Genomic DNA, 21,187 nt, shown 5'->3' on the forward strand with positions numbered 1-21,187 from the left:
ATCAGGGCAGCATATGCCACTCTGGCTAAAGACTTGTCCATCTGAAACCATTCCCCACAGCTACTGGGAACCAATAATTCCAAGACAGAGGCCCCATGCCTTAATTATACAGGCATCAGGCAGAGATAAAGCAAAAAACAAAAACAAAAAACAAAAGAAAACCCCACTGAGAAACAGAATAAACAACAGCAAGAACAACAAAGCAGAACTCATGTGAAGAGGATAAAAATTTCCCCTACTCATCCCGACTTCATGGAAAGATGACATTTAGATGTTTGCCTTCCTCATCTGGCAGATACAGGACTTTGCTTGTACATGCGTGTGCATATTCATGTGTGCAGGTATATGTGTGTGGAGGGAGCACATTTTCACGTGTTCAGGTGCTTTGTGATGTTGCATTTGTTATGTGCAGGAGTGTGTGTGTGTGTGTGTGTGTGTGTGTGTGTGTGTGTGTCTGGGGGAGGGAAGAGAGGGTGCATATGAAGTTTTGTGTTCAGGTTTATGTGAGTGTATGAGGGTGCTATGTGTGTATGGGTATATGTGAAGCAGCATGTGTATATGCAGGTGCATGTGTGTGCATGTGCATACGCCTGTGTGTACTGGTACACATGGAAGCCAGGGTCAGGTCAACTTCCATTCTTCTTCGGGATACCATTACTTAATTTTTTAAGAAAGTATCTCTCACTGAACCAAGTAGGCTACGCTAGCTGCCCAGCAATCCTTTAAGGGATACTCCTTTCTCTGACTTCTAAGCATTGGCATTACCAGCAGGTGTCACTACCCCAGCATCCTTACAGGGGCTCTGAGGTTTGAACTCGGGTCCTCTTGCTTGCATGACAAACACTTTACCAGCTGAGACTTCTCCCCAGTCCCCAGACACAGTACCTTCAGGACTGTTTGCATTTCTTCCCACTGGCCTACCCTGTAATCACGTCATCTGTGAAGCCATCCCTGTCTGCCTCCTCTCAGACAAGCATCCCACTCATCCCACAGGTTCACTGGATCATTAATTCACCCAACGGTCATCAAGGTTGACTTTTGTTTATATTATGGGTGGGAGGATTCAAAGATTAATATGGCAAAGTTCTTGTCCCTAAGAAAATCAAGTCTAAACCAATCAAGCAGAGAGTAGCAATCCCAGACTACTTCCACAGCAGTGCTGACCGTCCTGATCAGAGCACAGCATTCAGTCACTGCACATGAATACGGATGTTAAAAAAAGAAAACACCCCTCATTTGCTTTAAGATCGAATAGTACATCAGCTGAGATGGTTAAAGTGCATGCTATGTAAGCCCGAGGTCTGGAGCTCAGATCCGTGGACAGCCAAGTAAATGCGGTTTGGCTGTGGTAGCCCACCTGTAATTCCAGCCTCAGGGGGTAGGGACAGGGGATCTCAAGAGTAAGCTGGGCCAGGTGGTGGTGGTGGTGGTGGTACATGCCTGTAACCCCAGCCCTCAGGAGACAGAGGCAGGCAGATCTCTGAGTTCCAGGCCAGCCTAGTCTACAGAGCTAGTTCTAGGTCAGCCAATGCTGTACAAAGAAACCCTGTCTCAAACAAACAAACAAACAAACAAACAACCCAACCCAACCCAAACCAGACAAACAAACCAAAACCCCCAAATAAACAAACAAATAAGAGTAAGATGGTTGTCAAAACTGCCCATATACTCAATCTCTGGAATTGATTGGGAGAGTCTGCTTTGATAATAAGGCTGAAGAGCAACTGAAGATGATTTCTGACATCAACTTTGGGCCCACACATGGAAGCAAACACATATGCATGCAGATCTGCACACACACTCATCTACAAACAGGCAAACCTGCATGCACACACACATGCAAAAAGAAAAAGGATCAGGAGTGTATCAGTTACTTTTCTTTGTTGCTGTGACCAAATACCCAACAAACGCAACTTGTGCTAACAGTGTAGGGACAGATACAGTCCACCAAGAAAGACAAGGCATCTAGACCACGAGGTGGCTGGTCACACTGCTTCCACACTCAGGAGGCAGGAAACAGACAGGAAGTTGCCGGGATGTGAAACCTCAAGAGCACTGCCCCTCCACGAACACTACAATGTCCATTTCACCCAGAGAGGCTCTACAACCTTCCCAAAGGGCATCACCCACTGGCAACCATGTGTTCCAACACATGAGCCCGGAGGACACATTTCACATCCCACCCAACAATGCAGCCAGAAGGACAGAATGCATTTTGTGTTTTTTTTTTTTTTTTTTTTTTTTTTTTTTTTTTTTTTTTTTTTTTTTTTTTTTTTTTGGTTTTTCGAGACAGGGTTTCTCTGTGTAGCTTTGCGCCTTTCCTGGAACTCACTTGGTAGCCCAGGCTGGCCTCGAACTCACAGAGATCCGCCTGGCTCTGCCTCCCGAGTGCTGGGATTAAAGGCGTGCGCCACCACCGCCCGGCTCCAGAATGCATTTTGTAGCATACTTAAAAATATTCAGCACAGGCTGGGATTTAGGGAGTGGAATGTGGATGCTGAGGGAAGAGAAAAAAAAAGAGCGAATGAAGGGCACACAGATTCAGAAAGAGGACCAGGAAGAGGAGGATACAGGCTCCTTACTGCACTTGCGAAAGATGTTCCTCTGGCTTCCAGCTAAACTCTCCCCTATACACTCCAAGGCAAGGCTCCCTCCTCCATGCCTTTTGCAAACCCTTTGAACTGCCACTGAAGCATCCCAGTGGCTTCAACACTTCACTCTGCTACAGGCTTCATCCTGGAGCACACACAGGCTCTGGGAGAAAGAAATGCCTTCCCTAAATCCTTCCTAATTCCACATATTTTTTTGTTTGTCATATAATTTTTATTCAAAGATTTTAAAGATTTTTTTACGTGTGTGTGTGTGTGTGTGTGTGTGTGTGTAGCTGCCTTTAGAGGCTAGAAGACACCATCAGGATCCCTTGGAGCTAGAAGTACAGGTTGCAAATTACCCAGTGAGAGTGCTGGGAACTAAACTCGAGTACTATTGCCGTTGAGTATTATTTTAGCCAGGCAAAGACATGCCGCATCTGTTTGTGCTGCAGAACATGAGTTTAACAGTGTAAAGCTGTGCTACTGTTGTTTACGCTGCCCTTGTTCAACAATGTAAGGATGTGTGTTTAATTATGTAAAGATGTGCTGCATCTGTTTCACCCTGCCTGCCTAAGGCACCTGATTGGTCTAATAAAGAGCTGAATGGCCAATAGCTAGGCAGAGAAACAATAGGTGGGGCTGGCAGGCCGAGAGAATACATAAGAGAGGAGAAATCTAGGATCAAGAAGAAGGAGATGAGAGAAAGAACAAGAGGAGGAGGAGAGAAGGAAGCACACCTGGGCAAGAAGCCAGCCAGACACCAGCCAGACGCCCGCCAGACACAGAGAAGCAGTGAAAGGAAGACGTACAGAAGGAAGAAAGGTAAAAAGCCCTGAGGCACAAGGCAGGTAAAGAGAAGCAGGTTAAGTTAAATTAAAAGAGCTAGCCAGAAACGTGCCTAAGCTAGGCCGAGCATTCAAAACTAATGAGTCTCTGTGTTATGATGTGGGAGCTGGTTGTTGGCCCCAAAGAAAAGGCCCGGTTCAGTGCATAATTGCTGATCCATCTCTCTAGCCCTTGTTATATCATCTTATTTCAAACTTCATTTCCTGTTAGAAAATACAGAAGATGTAATCCATACAAATCATGAGCTAGAGGATCTGGGTGAGTTTACTAAGCAATAGCAAAGGGCTGTTATTGTTTAAACAAAATAGAGAAAACCTAGTATCTTTAATTCAATTGGGTGATTAATTTGCTACCATTTTTAATACTTAGAAAATTTCTAAATTGCTTTATGCTAAGTACATTTAAAATGTAAACTAAAATTTTCAAATTTTCGAAACTGTAGATACTCTAGGTAGATATTCTTTGTATGGTTCCTAGGCTTTTCTCCTATATGAACTATCCATATATTTTGTCAGTTTTGAGCCGGGTTAATTTTGCTACCAAGATCATAAAGTTGTCATTCAACATTAAATCATTGCTATTTTATAACACATTTTGTTGAAATAATACTGAGACCTGACACTTGGCTGTCTAATTTGGTGTCTCTGTAGATGATAAAATTATCAAGATAGTGATATCTGTGGTTTCTTAAAGGAGCAAAGAGGGGTGACATTGTTGGGATGGGATGGGATGTTGTAGCCCTGGGACCAATGAAGTGACAGAGAGAGGGACAGGTGAAGGAAAACCTACCACATTCTCCAAGGAGTGAAAGTATTTATGGCCCGGGGTTGGGGGAGAAAAAGAAAAATGATACTATCAAGGGCGAAGCAGTTCTATTAAGAGTCTTGGCTGCAGTATGAAGGGGGGGGGTGGAGAGAATCACTTTCTGCCCTAACTCTGAAGATCCTTTCTCATCCTCCCTATTGGTTCTCTCTTGATCCAAGCTGTCATTTTGTCATTGAAAGTCTGACCCCATGTGATCCTTCAGTGTCCCTTATCTCACAGAGAGGCCATTTTTGGTCCTCTGACAAGTTAATATCCTTCCGGTGCTGAGTGTGTGAGAGAGCATCCCTGATGGACACTCTCCATATGGTTTCACATCTGACAGGCACTCATAATGGCACCACAGAGCCCTCTGATGCTGCTGAATGGCAGATTCACTGCCAACAGCTATACCTCCATTTCAACAGCTCTAAACTGCCAGGAAGCTGTGCCCCCCATCACCCTGAGGATCTTTCTAAATTAGATATCAGAGTTGCGGGGCAGGGTGGAAGATGCCTCTGTGGCGGGCATTCAAGTAGCCAAGGGACAGAGCTGATCGATTCCAGAAACTCATAAAGAAAACTGATGCTGCAGAGCCGAGGTCAGGAGGTGCTCTAAACTCTGGGCCTTTCCTGCTTCTTCTGTAGAGTCCTTCTTGCTCAAGAAAGGGCTCACCAACTCTACTTGTTGAGTTCCAGGCCAAAGAGAGACCTTATCTCAGGAAAGAAGGTGGATAAGGACAGCTGAGATTATCCTTTGGCTGACATCCATGCCTGTACACACACACACACACACACACACACACACACACACACACACACACACACACACACACACACACACCAGAGTTCCAGTATTTCTTCAAAAGTTCTCTAAAGGGAGAGAAACATATGGAAGCCAGGCCGGGTAATGATGGAGTGGATTTCATTAGCTTTTCATGGTGTATTGTCCCCCTGTCAATCACAGCTGTGTGACGTAGCCTCTCTCTGCCTCTATCCCCGCTTGCACAATGAGGTCAACGGCAGGTCTTCTATCATAGAATTGTAAGAGATCGGGTTGGCAAAGGCTCTAAATATTGTAGCCTATGATGCAACATGGTGATCTCTGCATGTGCACTCAGTCACATTTTGGTCGAACCAAAGGTGGCTTCTTGCTTACAGACATTAGTGTTGGCGTCTTCCTTTAGAACCTTTTGAGGATCTGGGGTACAGCTCGGTGGTAGAATGCTTGTCCCATGCATGCAGCCCCTGAGTCAATACTGCATTCCTTAACAAACAATCGGCCAGACAAATAAGGAAACTGACAAGCATTTGAAGAGCAGTCCACATGCAGAATCACCTACATTGAACATAATTCACTGTCACCTGTAATTTTGTTATAGTCAGACACCAATATTTAACATGATCCTAAACCCTTTGGTGTTATTTGCCTTTGTAGAGGAGCTGTAAACACTTGGATTTGTTTTACAGAAATAATTCACTGATACCTACCATAGTTCACTGGATAATGTAGTTTGTATAAAATTACAATATTAATTATTAAAACCTTTTTGGGGACAGCTCTGTAATAATACATAATATAGAGAGGTCAGAGAACAGCTTGGGAAAACCAATTCTCTTTTCTACTATGTGTGTTCTAGGGATTAAAGCCAGGTTGTCAGGCTATACCATCTTGCCAGCCCCACATTATTAAGTTTGGAATTCCATAATTACCATGGTATGTACTTTTTACACAAACCAAGTTACTGAAATAACTCATTCTTGGGGAACTTCCAACCCAATTGGTAAGAGCTCTACTGTAGCCGCCAGCAGTTATGAAGTAGACAGTGTTCAGTGTGACTTATAATAAGAAACAGTGACCACTGAATCATCTAGCTTTGGCGTTTACAGATTATACAGGATTCACTGAGATTCTGGCACCTGACACAACCACCTTAGCATTTTATTTTCTATGCTAGCCTTTTGGTTCTTTAGAATGTAGTGTGAATTCTTATCTGAGTAGAAGAGGGTCTCTTGAACCTTACTACCATCTCTACTCCCCGAGATACCACTGCCCAAACTGGAATCAAGAGGAAGTTCACTACCAAGGTCCACATTTTAGTTTTTAGGTTAGTGCTCACTAGCCTTCACAGGGGACAGAGGTATGTTCAGTGGTTGATGTGGTTTTGTTTTGTTTGTGACACTGGATGTCACTGTGTTGCCTTAGATGCCCCTGATCTGGTATCAGTGATTCTCCTGCCTCAGCCTCCTGACTCCTGTGACTAAAGGCAGGCACCACTGTGCCTGGTTTCACTGCTCTATTTGTAAGTTACTAGAACCTGTCAGCTAATTCTTAGATCCACCCTTATTTTTTTTTTTAAATTGGCTGTGACTTACAAATGCTTTTTTCCTGTTAATTGTCATTTACCTAACTATGATCTAACATCTAACCATGATCTAATCATCATATTTTTCTATTGCAGTTTAGGTGGCTACTTCAAATGGTTAAGAATCACTGAGCTGTCCTCTACAGAGGAAAACCTAAACAGTTTTCTAAACCATCAAGAAGAGGACTTGAGCCGGGCGGTGGTGGCGCATGCCTTTAATCACAGCATTTGGGAGGCAGAAGCAGGGGATCTCTGTGAGTTCGAGGCCAGCCTGATCTAAAAAGCGAGTTCCCGGAAAGGCACAAAGCTACATAGAGAAACCCTGTCTCGAAAAACCAAAAAAAAAAAAAAAAAAAAAAAAAAGGAAGAGGACTTGATATCCACAGGGAGGACTTCCTCCCGAGTCCACAAGGAGCAGCTGTAGGGCTTGTAGTTTTACAGTTATATGTGCATACAGTTTGTTCTGCCCCATCTGTGACTTTCTCACAGAGCCTGAACAAACTCTGCACAGCCACATAGCATCTTGGGCATCCATATAAAATGAGAAAATTTCAAAGAGGAGAGAGCACAAAGTTCCCTCACGTTTATGCAAATCACCCTCCCAACTCTCAGGCTGGATTTGCCACTCATTCATTATCCCATTCAACAAATAATTACCAAGTGTCAGTAGGTGAAAAGCAAGCTCAGGCAGTTTTTCTTTTATCTCCGTGGTGAGTACTTGTTCTCACTTAGTCCCCAAAGCCACATCAGAAAACTAATTTGTGAGTGAAATAGTGATTAGACCAATGGCGAATCCAGCTCCTCCCTGAGTGTGACCATGACACAGGTGTGAGGCGGCAGGTGTTCTAGATTCACTTCTGCTGCTGCTGTAAAATATCCTGACAAAAAGCAACTTAGGGGGGAGTGAGTTTATTCTGCCTAGAATCCCAGGCTACAGCCCATTACTGTGGGGAAGTCAAATCAGGAACTTGATGCATCCAGTCACCTCACATCCACAGTGAAGAATAGTTAATGTATGCATGATCTGCACTCAGCTAGACTCTTCTATAAAGGCCAAGGAGCAAACCAATGGAATGGTGCTGCCCACAGTGGTCTGGGTCCTCCCACATCAGTTAAGGCAATCAAGACCATCCACTACAGACATACCCATAGGCCAACCTGGTCTAGACTGTCCCTCATTGAGACCTGTTCCCAACAAATTCTAAATTCTATCTAGTTGACAATTAACATTGACCATCTCAGTAGTCATAGTCTATCATTGTTCTTCGTGGGTCTCTTAACAGCCTGTGATGGCTGGGTTTTGTCAACTTGTCATAAACCTAGACACACCTGGGAGGACGGAATCGTAATTGAGAAAATGCTTCCATAAGCTTGCTTGGTCTCTAGGCAAATCTGTGGGGTTATTGTCATGATTAATGACTGATGCAGGAGGGCTGACCTCACTGTGGGCTGGTGGTCCTGGGTACTAATAGAAAGCCGAGGAGCAAGCAGCAAACGAGGTTCCTCCTGGCCTCTTCTTCATTAAGGGAAGTCAGACCAGAAACTCAAGGCAGGAACTTGATGGTGGACCACAACTAAGAGGTGAAATGAACCCTTCCATTCCCAAGCTGTTTTTGGACATGGTCCTTACCACAACAATAGAAAAACTAAGACACAGCCTACGATCAGCAAGAAATACTTTCAGTAGAATGGCTCATGGAAGTGGAAATCCTTTGGTGAAACACATAAACTTTGATAACTAAAAACACCCTGAGGTCTGTGGATAGCCGGATCATCTGCCCCAGCCACTTAAATATGCATGTCAGAAATCTGTGGGCCAGTGCAAATGGGGCACTGTCTTCAGCACATGTTTACTCTATAAATAAACTATCAGTATTTATAAACAGGGACTGCAGACCCTTAAACACTGTTCCAGAAGAGCCTTGAGTTAGAACAACCAGAACAGAAAAATTCATGAGCAGGCAACAGCTGTTAAAGGTAATTACAATATCAGATCTTGATTGCAAAACCACAAAAGAAATGGAGCTTTTCACAAATTCAAGATTCCCTGATGACAAACACTGACGGTGGTCGGGTCCAGGAAACAAAATGGAGACACACAATTTCTCTCTCTGGCCTGCCAACAACTTTTGAGTCATAAATCATAAATTATGTTCCAGCAGATAAAGCAGAGAGGAAATTAATTTCTGAGATGAGATCTACTTTGTAAGAACGCTTTTCCAAAGCACTCTTCTATTTTAATTTGGGGGTGGGGTTAACTCTTGGTACTGTTTTACTAACTTTGTTTTTTTCTATGAACTGCAACTTCCTATCACTCCTCAGAGGAGTACTAAGATGTTCATGCCAAAATTCAGAGGATGGACGAGGAACTCAATCGCTGAGAAAATATTTCAAGGAGAATATCCTGTGATGATGGAAATGCCCTACTTAGATACTGTCCAATATAGTGGCTACCAGTTTAGCCACCGAATGCTTTGGAGCATAGGAAGTTAACTTTAGCTTAAGGTAGTGTGTGTGTGTGTGTGTGTGTGTGTGTGTGTGTGTGTGTGTGTTTATGTGTTTATGTGTATGTGTGTGTAGGCCACCAACTGACAGGTGGCATTCTTCAAGCTGCCATCCACCTTTTGAGAACAAGTCTCTTTATTGGCCCACACCTTGCTGAGTAACTCACTACGTTGGCTTGTCTGTGAGCCCTGGGGTTCTTCCCTATTTTTTATTTCCCTCACGCTGGAATCACAAATGTGTCCCACAACCATTTGTATTTACTGTTATGGGGGTTCTGAGGCCAGGTCCCCATGCTTGCAAACAATTACTTCATCCTCTGAACCACCTCCCCAGTGTTTCTTGTAAAATTTTCAAGTAGGAATTGAAATAGCCCTCCATGAAGAGTGGCTCTGGGGAGGGAAAGCACCATCTCAACGATCGAAAGGCTCCTGGTACCTTCCATCTGAGTCAGACCCAGCAACCTGTGAGCCACTTTTCACAACTGTAGATGTCCCTGTGAAACCACACCTCAGTCTCTGACTGAAGAGGCCAGAAAAGCTCTGAGCAGAGCTCATGGGAACCAGCCTGAGTAAATGTGTGTGATAACAGGAGCAGAAGGGCAGGGAAGAGCAAAGGTCAACCCCCCAGCCTCCTGTGCCAATTCCTGTGTTCCCTGCCATGTGGCATTTCTCTCCTCTTCTGTCACTGTTGGCTTCAAAACGAAACAGATGGCTTGACTTTCCAGAACTTTGCAAGCCAGCCGGGAAGGTACCTAAGAGCAGAGTGCAGGGGGAGCTTTTCAGACAGCATCCCTGTAGAGACACTGAGGCACAACCCAGGATGCATGGTGAGAGGAGCCAAGCTGCACAGACAGCACCAGGTTGCAAAAATCCCAGCTGTAATTTGGGTCATAGTGAGCCTGAAGTAAAGATGTGTGCCTCAGCATTTCATCAAATGTCCATGCTTGTCACGGAATGCATGGGGACCAAAGATGCTCCCCAAAGCCATTATTTCTCATCTCTGTGCCATGGTTCCACTTAGCTTATTGGAGAATACATCCTGTGCCCTCTGTATGGGTGTGTACATAAGCATGTGTGTGTGTGTGTGTGTGTGTGTGTGTGTGTGTGTGTGTGTGTGTGTGTGTGTTCTCAAGTGTGTGAATATGTGCACTTGGGTATAGAGGCCAGACTGAGGTTTTGTTGCTTAGGACACTGTCCTCTCATTTTCAGAGACAGGGTCTGCCATTTTTACCTGGGACTCACCAATTTGGCTCAACTGGCTGGGCAAAGATCCAGCTATCTCTGCCTCTCTAGCACTGGAATTCGAAGCACATGCCACCACACCTGGCTTTTTAAATGCAGATTCTAGGGATTAAATGTAGATTCTAGGGTCCTTATGCTTGCAATGCAAGTGCTTCACTGACTGTGTCTGTGGCATCTCTCCAGCCCCCACGACACTGGCTGATCTTCCTCTTGCCTGAGCACTCTTCCTTGGAGCTGTTCTTTGTAAGGATGTAACTTTCAAAAGTTGGGAATTTGAGAGACACTCACTTTTAATGACACCACCTGAGATAGCCAGGCATTGGGATTTTGGTGCAATGTGCCTTACCCCTGGGGAGGCCAGCAAGCTTTGAATGCAAGCAACTTCCCTTCAAGAACATTTCAGCAGCAGAGGCCATTTTCTGCATAAACACATACCTGGAGGAACACATCAGAAGCCGGTCTGACTCGCTGTTGGAACAGGATGCTAAGCGCTCGGTTCTGTTGTTCCAAGTCAAACACTCTGGTTTTCAACTTTACACATTCTTCCCTCAGATCCTACAACAAACACATTGAAGAGGGAAAAGAAAGTCTGACTGAAAGATGCCTTTGCATATAATAGTCATATTTTATATGATACTTCAGACACATTAGGAAAAAAATACCATTCTATTCTTCAACACACCTAGAAAAATAAGTCATGAAAAACAGTTTCTTCCACAGACTATTGTCTGATGGAATCGTTATGTTCAGGGAAGACCAATTGTACAAAAATAAATAAAGCACCTAGAAATCAGAAATGCATTAATGCAGTCTGCTGTTTTTGAAGGCAGTAAATCTTAGTGATATAAAGTCAATTTATGTTTCTACCTATATATTATGCTTTTTCACTGTCTTCATAAAAGCAATCATAAAGCACAAACCACAAAGACAACAATATTTTTACAACGAATAAAGAACTGATGAACTATAGGAACTAGCACTTTAGACGGAACCTTCTGGTGTCATTTAGGGAAATGAGTCGAAATTCTCAGCATTGTGACTCTCACAGTCATGGATGCATTTAGTGGGAAGGGATAACTTGGAATGAAGGTAGGGGTGTGTATGTGCGTGCGTGCATGCGTGCGTGCGTGTGCGTGTGTGTATACCTAGTTTTCTAGAGGTCCAGGAAACTTGGTTAGAGGAAGAACACTCTTTAGATCATTGCTTGACACAGCACGAAAACAAAACCTCAGAAGATTTCATTAAGTTAAAGGAATAGTTTTAAAAGCTGCATCTGAGGTGTTTTTTATTTTTTATTTTTTGGGTGGGTTGTTGTTTTTAGACAGGTATATCACTGGCTTGAACCTTGCTTAGCAGTCTAGGCAGGCTGGCTAGCAAGCCGTAGGAATCTCTGTTTCCCCATCCTCAGTGCTGGGATTACAAGTGTGCACCACCTTGCCTCCCTTCTTGACACGAGCTCTGGGGTTAAGAGCCTTAGGTTTGTAAGGCAGGCACTTTGACAACTAAGCCACCTCTCCAGCCACAAGTGAAGGCCTTTGAAGTACCACTCTACTTCGCCCATCCTCCAAGCAGCGGACTACTGTTGTCTGGGCCACTTTGGTCTCAGTCCCAGGGAGGGAGCACGGTTAGTTAGTTATTCCTTCTGTGCCACTGTTGGGAGCAACTGCTTTAAGTAGTTCAAGCACCTCCAAGACCTTTCCCCCAGCTCATGGTCGGGGAGCTGCTGGGGAAGTCCGTCAGGGACTCCACCATGAGGCTGCCTCCCTTCTAGGCTGTGAGATCCATCCTTGTGGGAGTTCAGGACTCCCTCTTTGGGAGGATTCAAACATAAAGCTCAGATTCAAAGCTCTTCAAAATCTGGCCTCTTCCTATATTTCAAGCTCCAACCACTGTTGCCTTCTAGACCAATTTTCCAACTTGCTGAAATCTAGTTTAAATGTCTCTTCTTGGACACCTTATCTAGCACCCATTGTGACTCTTCCCTTGTTTAGACTCCACCAAGTCCTCATTGCCTCTGTTGCAACACTAAGCATTGCACATTTTATGTTTATACCTTCATCTTCTGTGCTGTGGACCTCTCTTGTCAGCTGACATATATACATAAGCAGCAAAGCCACAGTGCAAGCATAGTACTTTTTCCACTCTCTCTTACTCTGCCTTTTAATGTACAACCACATACAGTAGGAGCTTCATAGTTGCTTGTATTTATTTACTGTGTTTGTTATCATTGTTAGAGGTGATGATGCTGTTCAAATCTCCTAGTGACCTGTGTGACACAGAGAGCTCAGTTTTGTCAGCAAATCCAGTGAATGGATCTCTGTTCTCTGACATGGACTGTGATAGGATTACTTAGGCCCTGAATTGTAGGGAGGGCAGCAGGCAGCATTGTTGTCCAGAACTCAGGGGTGACCAACCTTTAGTAAAAGTCTTTGTGTAAGTGTGTATGGTGTGTGTGTGTGTGTGCGTGCGCGCGCGCGCGTGCACACATATACACATGAGCTTACAGCATACACACACCACATCATGTGTATGGAGGTGAGATGTGTATGTATGTAATGAGTATGTGTGGATCTGGATGTATGCATGCTACAGGATGTATGGAGGTGAGATGTGTGTGTATGTCTGTGTAGATGTGGATGCATGCATGCTACAGTATGTATGTGGTGTTGGCTATGCCAGAGGAGCAGCAGATGGCAATTGACTTCAAGGGATTGGCCCACCAGGAAACAAAGCCCTGATGGGCAAATCTCAGATAGGCAAGCTCCCAAGACCCCAGACATTCTGCTGTGCCTTCGCATATTTGCTGCTGCCATCTTTCTCTGGTATCTGGTATGGTGTGAATGGGTGTGGGGAGATCCCCACTGCCTGTAATGTAGTGTGTTTATCTCATGGAAACATTCTGCTCTACTGGGCATTTTGACCTGTGGATTATTATGAAGATGATTTCTCCTAAGCTGTACTGTCTAATTGATAATAATAATGTTAGCTTAAATAGACTTTTGATGATTAAAAATAAAACAAGAAAGTATCACACAGCTAGAACACATGAGTTTCTATTGAGGAGCTGTATAGACTGTGGCTTGGGTTAATGATTAAGAAAAACAATTGAGTCCCAGTAGCCCAGCTAGTTTAAATTCTTTTAACTTAATGTTGGGAGGTGTGTTTATAGGTTTCAGAGTGCATCGTAGTTGAAACAAAGCTTTGAAAATAACTTAGAGTTAGACTAAGATGTTTTTGTCAAATAGTTTTGAGGTGAAAAACCCAAGAAGACAATCTAAAGTTTTAGAAAGGCACATAGTTGAATGAGGAACTTGTTAAGGTCAGGGAACAAGAACAAAGCAGCCCAGTTATTATTAGCTGATGTGCCTTTCCTGCTAGATTTGATAACCAAAGGTGAGGATTAATTCCTTATACTCATTTCTGCCTTCAATCTCCTTATATAAAAACTATTGATGAGTGGGTATGTACCCTAAAGGTTTAAGGTAGAGCTGACTGAATCTTTTGCATTTATATAAAAGTTTAGATTTGTGATTTAAGATTCCTTATAAGATTACCTTTCAAGATAAGTAATAAAGTGATTGGTCCTTTCTTTTAAACCACAAAACACACCTTGCCAGTAAAAGAATATCTTGCTCACCTACAGTGTTAATCTATAACAAGTTGCTTGGATATGAATGTATGTGGCTTCTTGGGATGATTTGTTTTTCACCTGTAATACGTAAAATGTTTAATCATGCATGGGATATGGAAAACATTCTGTTTTTTTTTTTTTTTTTTACTTTTATTCATTGTTATCATTCACTTAAAAAACAGATGTAACCACATTGTAATTTTTATATTGCCTAAAAGATTTTGCTGGGGTATATAAGCTCTAAGGGAAAGAATAAAGGGAGAGTTAAAAATGAGTTAAAAGGAAAACATCACGAATGAGAGAGTTAGAAGGAGTTAGGAGGAAAACATCAAGAATAAAGATAGAGTTAGAGGGAAAATATCACGAACAAGAGAAGGAAATCACCAGGAAAATAAAGAATAGAGAATGCAAAAGAGGAATAAAGGAAAGGTCTGAAGGAACCCTTTAAGAGAGTGTGTGTCTTTTCCCTATCCCCCTCAGATAAAAAAGTCATAGTATGCACCGACTCTGTGAATTCCCTTCGAGCCCTGCTGCTGCTGGAGGGTGCCCCCTGCCCAGGCAGAGATATGTATGGAAGTGAGAGATGTGTGTATGTGTGCATGCTACAGTGTATATGGACATCAGAGGGCAACCTGGGTTGTTGGTCCTCGCTTTCCACTTTATTGCTGATGACCCTAACTGGCCTTGGAACTTATGGGAATTACGTTCTTTCCACCTTCCATGTCCTCATAGGAGTGTGGGGATTGTAGATGCATATATTACCATGTTCAGCTTTACATGGGTTCTGGCATATGAACATACCTGCATATATTTGAGAGGCAAGCAGTTTACTGTCCCTCCATCCCTAACCTTCTGATGTTGTGATATGAGTTTTCAGTGTTTACAACTATCCAGAGACACATGCAGCTCACACAGACTGGAGATACCTGGCCTACATGATAGCTATTGGAAACCTGTCCTGTGTCAACCGGCCTTGGCCACTAGAGCTAAAGGGTTGCTGAGGCTGAGTGTGAGCATGCAGCTGCATACTCTGCAGCATTGGTTCTGTGCTTTGGGGGAGGGGGGCAAAGAAATCGTTCAGAGTATGGCTTCCTGCACACTGCATGCTCTTTTCATCTTTTCTAGTTAAATGTATGAAGCCCATGCATAGAATGTTTTCAGCTGTTCCATGTCCCCAAATGCATGCTTGGAATGAGGAAGATTCTGAGAAGATGATGCAGAGACCAGAAGTGTGTATTCTGTACACGGGCACTCCACCATTTTTTAAAGCATTCAACCTCTGTTTATCCCTTATGCTAATTTCTGTTGTCAGCATGCACATAACACTCTCTGCTCCCAACACTAATTGTTTTCACTACTACTAATTAAGCAATTAATAAAACCTGACTGTGGGGTAGATAAATATTAATAGTGCCCATTGGCTGGGAAAACACAAGCATTCTGACTTGTAGGAGGTGAAAGGAAATGCAAACAGAGAGGTATAGGTTTGTAAGGAGAAAGGGAGGCCTGAAGCCACAGCATTGAAACTGCCCGCCAGTATGAATGCAAAACCAGTTCTTTGGGTGGGTAAGGTAACAGAAATGAAGATGTCTTCTGCTGAGTTTTTTTTCATTGATTTTTGGAGGGGTGTATGTACAGTGTATATGTGTGGATCAGAGGAAAATTCATGGGAGTCAATTCTTTCCTTCCACGAAGTGGATCCTAGGAACTGAACTCAGCTCATCAGGCTTGGCAGGGAATGTCTTTATCCACTGAGCCATCTCTCCAGCCTCTACATGAGAGTTTTTATACAAACACCTGAATTTCAATGGCCACTTCTATCATTCAAGAAACAGTCAAGGTTAATTAGTGGGAACACAGACATGGAGCCTAGGGACAGTTTGATTGATAGTCATTGGCTTGTCCAGCCCAGCACAGGCGAAGGGGAAGGAGAGATGTAGGACGTGATATCAGTCTTATGGTCATTGAAAGAAACTGAGCTGCTCTGAATGTTTGTAGATAAGAAGGAACTGCTTGTGCAGTCTTTGCTGTTTTTATAATGCTCACAGAAGCCGTGGGTGGCTACTGGGTTAGTTACTTAAATTGCTGAAAAAGGTACCTGACAAGAAGCAACTTAGGGGAATTAGAGTTTATTCTGGCTCACAGTTTGAGGACGCGCAGTCCATCATGGTGGGGAAGGCATGCTGACAGGAGTGTGAGGCTGCTGGTCATACTGCACGCACAGCCAGGAAGCAGAGAGAGAAGAATGTTGAGACTCAGCTCACTTTTTCCATTTTATTCAGTCCAGGATCCCAGACCATGGAATGGTGCCATCTCAATATCTAATTGAAGATTAGACCTTCCCTCTTTGATTAAACCAATGTAAAAACTCCCTCAGACTTGCCCAGAGGTTTGCATCCTAGGTGAATTATATCCTAGCTGATGAACAGGACTGAACATCACAGCCATTGATGTCCTGTTCTGTTACCTCCAGGCTTAATAGAATACACATGTGTACCCCATGTGCACACACATAGAGACAACACGAGAGAACAGAGAGAGAGCAAAAATCCTCCTGGACCAGTTCTGGACTGTCTGGGCAGAGGGTGGCAACGGTCTGTCTACACTCTCTGTGCTCAGAATGGGAGCCAGCTGACATGAAGGACTAGGTGGTATATTCGTATCTAGGCTGGGTAGGAGAGCAACTGTTCAGACCCTGTCGGTTACGGAGCACTGAAACCAAGACTGGGAACAGCTCCCTGGCAAAGCTGTTGGAGGGAAATGGCTCTACACTGCTCCCAGACCCTGGTGTTGTCACCAGTGGTCAAGGCCGGGCCATCTGTCTCCTCTCAGTTTCCTTACGTTGCAGACCTCCATGGGTGTACTCGGCTGAAAACCAATGCGTGTTTCTTCAGATAGAAAATGGAAACAGGGACAGGGAAACGGCTCGGTTCGTAAAGTGCTTGCCATGCAACCATGAGCACCCAAGTGTGATCCCCAGCACCCACGTAAAAAGGATAGGCGTGCTGGCAAGTGCCTGTGACCCCAGCATTGCAAAAGTGGAGGCAGGTAGATTCCTGGAGCCCTCTGGGCAGCCCAGCCTAGCCAGAGAGACATCCTGCCTCAACAAAAACAAGATGTACAACACCTGAGAAAAGAAACTGAGGTTGACCTTCACCCTCCTTGAGAGAGAGAGAGAGAGAAACTGAATTATGCAAAAAGAATTTTTGGTTTCCACATCTGTAAACTGAGGCACCACATAAAACTTGGGCTTTCAATAGTTCAGATGTGTCCCTTGCTCCAATCTCTTCTGGTCACGACACTCCTCAGGGGCTTTCAGTGTCTCCCCCTTCTCTCCAGGCTTCCAAAGCTTCTATACAAATAAAAGCACCCCAGACTAACGAGCAGTCTTAACATCAGGCACCTACGAGGCCAAGCAGGTAGTATGACGTGTGGTTGAGTCAGGGTAAGAGGAAGCACTGAGTTCTATGTGGCTAACGAATGACCATGCTTCAATGTAAAGCTCTGATGTTAAGCCACTGTGAGTGTGTTTGTGTGTGTGGTGCTCATGTGGATGTGTGTGGAGAGCAGAGAACAGCTGTGGGTGTCAGTCCTTGGCTGTATTCCACATCTTAGTCTGAGAGAGGACCTCCCCATGGCCTGGAATTCACCAAGCAGGCTAGGATGGCTGACCTAGCAGCCCTAGGGATCTACCCATCTCTGGTTCTCACCTCCCCGGTGCTGGGATTGCAAGTGTATGCCACCACACTTGGCTTTTTATGTGGGTTAGGGGAATCAGATTCAGGACTTCATGCTTATAGAAACAAATACCTTAACCACTAATCTATCTCCTGAGCACAAGATTAAACTATTCTTAATCCACGTGATGACTGAACAGTTTATGCAATTACAGTATATGCAGACATTACAAAACTAGTTGACGGCTAGTTGTGAAATAAGGTCCAAAGTAAGATCCATTCAGAGACAGCTTGCTTCCTATTTTTTTAATGTGACTCAACATGTAGCAGACCTGGAATGCTTCTGCTAGGGAACACAGCATTTCTAGATTTTTCCCAATGTCCATTGGCTATCTTGACCTTCTGTTTCATTCTTTGAGACCATAATTAGCTATTTTAGTTTTCTTTTTGTTACTGTGATAAAATATCCTGATACAAAGCTACTTAGAGGAGAAGAGGGTTTATTTGGCTTACAATTCCAGATTACAGTGCATTATCGTGGGGAAGGAGCTGGAGACAGCTGGTCACATCATATCTACAGTCAAAAGCAGGGGAAGATGGATGCATCCAGACCACACCCGCCTGCTGCTACTTATACTCAACTGCCTTCCTTTACTCTTATACCTCTCAGGGCTCAGCCTAGGGGAACGGCGCTGTCCACAGTATTCTAGGTCTTCCTACATCAATGCATAACTAAAACAATGCCTCCCCTCACATGCCCACTGACCCTAATCTAGATAATACTCCTTTCAGGTGACTCTAGGTTGGGCCATGCTGACAGATGAACCTAATCACTACAGTCAGCAAGCCTCTGTGATGGCTTTCATCACATACCTTTCGCTCCTACTGATGTACTCGGGAAGAGCCAGTAAGTCACTGAATGTCAACAAGTCGGCACAATGGTGTAGGGTAAGGCCATACACAGGTTCTGCCACTTTGTAGAAGTTCCGATTGTAGACAAAGTGTCTTTTTATTCCTACTCATGGTTGCACACTGAACAAAATTAGAAAGCCCTTCAAAAGTGGATTTTTAAGTACTGAATATATGTGAATGCTTATAAATGTACACTGGCCCTTTTTTAGTAACCACATCTACAGAGGCCATTGCCGCAGAAGGGGCCACAGATGGTCAAATGGCACCTCCCTGACAGCGAAATATGTGGGAGCATGAGGCTCTTTCAAGCTACAAAATTGCATATTTTGTATCTGTCACTCTATATGAATTACCAGAAAACTGGAATATATCTTACGCCAGCCTCCCTCTACACAGTGGAAGAAAAAACACCATGCAGGTATTTGGATTTTTTAGAAACACAAATGTAAGGCAAGAAGGTCCATGGGGAGGAAAATTAACTCCAGGGAAAATTTATTTCTTCCAACTTTGGTATTGGTGGAAAAGTATTGTTGGAGAATCTAGAAGAGTTACAGAGTCGGCAATGTAACTGATTTGCTGATAAAATATATGAAGTGGATTACTAACATTATTTGCACTATGATTTGGAAGTATGAATGAAAGTGAAGAGTGCCAATGTTGTCTCTTTACTGACCCAAAGGAGAACAGGTTCCGTGTCTGTGTGAGAGTTCATGTATGCGCAGATACATGTGCGGTACAGGTGCACATATGTGTGAGTGTCGGGGGGAAGGAGGCACCTCTGGTGTCACTCTTCGGGAGCTGTCAACCTTCCCTTTGTCCTCAAGACTGGATCTCACTGAACTTGCTGTGTCAGCTAGGCTGACGAGCCAGGAGCCCGAGGGGTCAGCTTCATCTCCCCCCCGCCCCCCAGCTCTGGTATATGCCGCTATGCCCAGCTTTTTCATGTGGAGCCTGGGCATTGAAGCCAGGCTGTCACATTCGTGCAACAAGCTGGGCACTTTATCACCTGAGGATCATCAGAGGAACTGAACTCTTGATCAGGAGAGTGTGCGAACATGTGACAGAAAATGACAAGTCTATGGGAAGAAGAAAACCCTTGGCTTCCTGTTGATGTTGCTGGTCTGGGCAATTCTTGTTAAGAGTGGAAAGATGCTGGTTTGGGATAGCCCCTGAAAGAAGAGAAGCCACAGGAGAGAGGCTTTTGTGTGTCATAAGACATGTCATATCCTAAAACCGAATCATTCAGGGCTATAGAGAGAGCTTATCAGCTAAGAGTATGTGCTCTTCCAGAGGACCAAGGTTCAATTCCCAGCACCCATGTTGGTCAGCTCTAGGTCCAAGAGATTCAATACCTTCTTCTGGGTTTTGAGGGTACTGCAATTAAATGTGCACATGCACGCACACACACACACACACACATACACACACACAGCTCACTCATTTATACACAATATACATGCATAATTTAAAAATAAAATAAAAATGTAAAAAAAAATAAATACATCATTCACCTATAACATCAAGTAAGGGTGTGTGTGTGTGTGTGTGTGTGTGTGTGTGTGTGTGTGTGTGTGTGTTTGAAAGAAAGAGAGCAAAAAAAAAGAGAGAGAGAAATCACTGAAAATTTCTGTCATATAACCTGTACCAAGTACATCTGTCTTTGGAATTAATTTTTCTCATTTGCATGTGGGTTGCATTTATTTCCAAAAAATTATTGGTTTTTTTTTTGAGATGTCTCATGTACCCTAAGCTGGACTCAAGGCCTCTATGTATTCAAGAATGACCTAAACTTATGATCTTCTTGCCCCCTCTCCTGCCTCCTGGGATTGCAAATCCTGTGCCACTGAGTCAGGTTTATATATTACTGGGGATGGAAAGCAGTGTACACTAGCTTAGCACTCTACCCACTAGGCTATATCCATGTTATATTCATAATTGAAAAGAAATCTTGGCCTTTTTGAAGCAATTTTAGAGTCCCGTAAGAACCAGGAGGTACATGTTTGGCAGAATGTGACCCTGTGGACTTTCCAGGAACCCCAGCGTGGCTTCCTGCTTGGGGATGGCCCTGGTGCATACTGTCTAGTGGTAGCTCGTCTCCAGGTGCCCAGCAATCCACATGCACTGCAGTGGATGGATGTGTTTACCACCTATGACTTGGATTTATGCAGCGATTTTTTGGTGGCTAACCTAAGGACCCTGCCTTCCTCTACTGTACCAGGCCCCTGAGGCACCATTAAAGAGACAAGAAGTGTTTCAAGGGCTGTGCACAGGGCTGCAAAGGCTCTCCTGTCCTCCCTTTGCTGTGGAATAAAGTGAACACAGAGTTTTCAGCGAGTAGGAAACAGCTGGGGAATCAAAGGTTTTGAAAGAGGAAGGTATCTACACACACTGTGGTAGAAATTTGGGTTTATTCACCAATATCTGATTCTCACCTTCTTCCACAATAAAAGGACAGCCAGTCGTCCTGTGGACATCTACCTACAGCCAAGACCTATTTACTAGTTTTCTTAGGTTTGGCTCTGTGATTAAAGTGTTTTCAAGGAGATAAGAGTTAGAACCTATGGAAGCTTCTAGATGTCATTTTACAAAACAGCTGGGGACCAATAAGATGGCCAGTG

At 43.9% G+C, this 21,187-nt stretch overlaps 1 protein-coding gene across 18 annotated transcripts in view; it reads right to left on the bottom strand.

Moving 5' to 3' along the window:
- The window catches only part of Nckap5 (NCK associated protein 5), a 934,454-nt gene that overhangs the window by 182,310 nt on the left and 730,957 nt on the right, over window positions 1-21,187 (bottom strand). For all 18 annotated transcript variants that reach the window (XM_076547254.1, XM_076547253.1, XM_076547264.1 and 15 more), the window contains one exon: window positions 10,785-10,904. In XM_076547254.1, coding sequence (XP_076403369.1) covers window positions 10,785-10,904 — 120 coding nt within the window. The remainder of the gene's footprint in view (window positions 1-10,784; window positions 10,905-21,187) is intronic.

Source organism: Peromyscus maniculatus, chromosome 11 (assembly GCF_049852395.1).
Source record: "Peromyscus maniculatus bairdii isolate BWxNUB_F1_BW_parent chromosome 11, HU_Pman_BW_mat_3.1, whole genome shotgun sequence".
Lineage (NCBI taxonomy): Eukaryota > Metazoa > Chordata > Mammalia > Rodentia > Cricetidae > Peromyscus > Peromyscus maniculatus.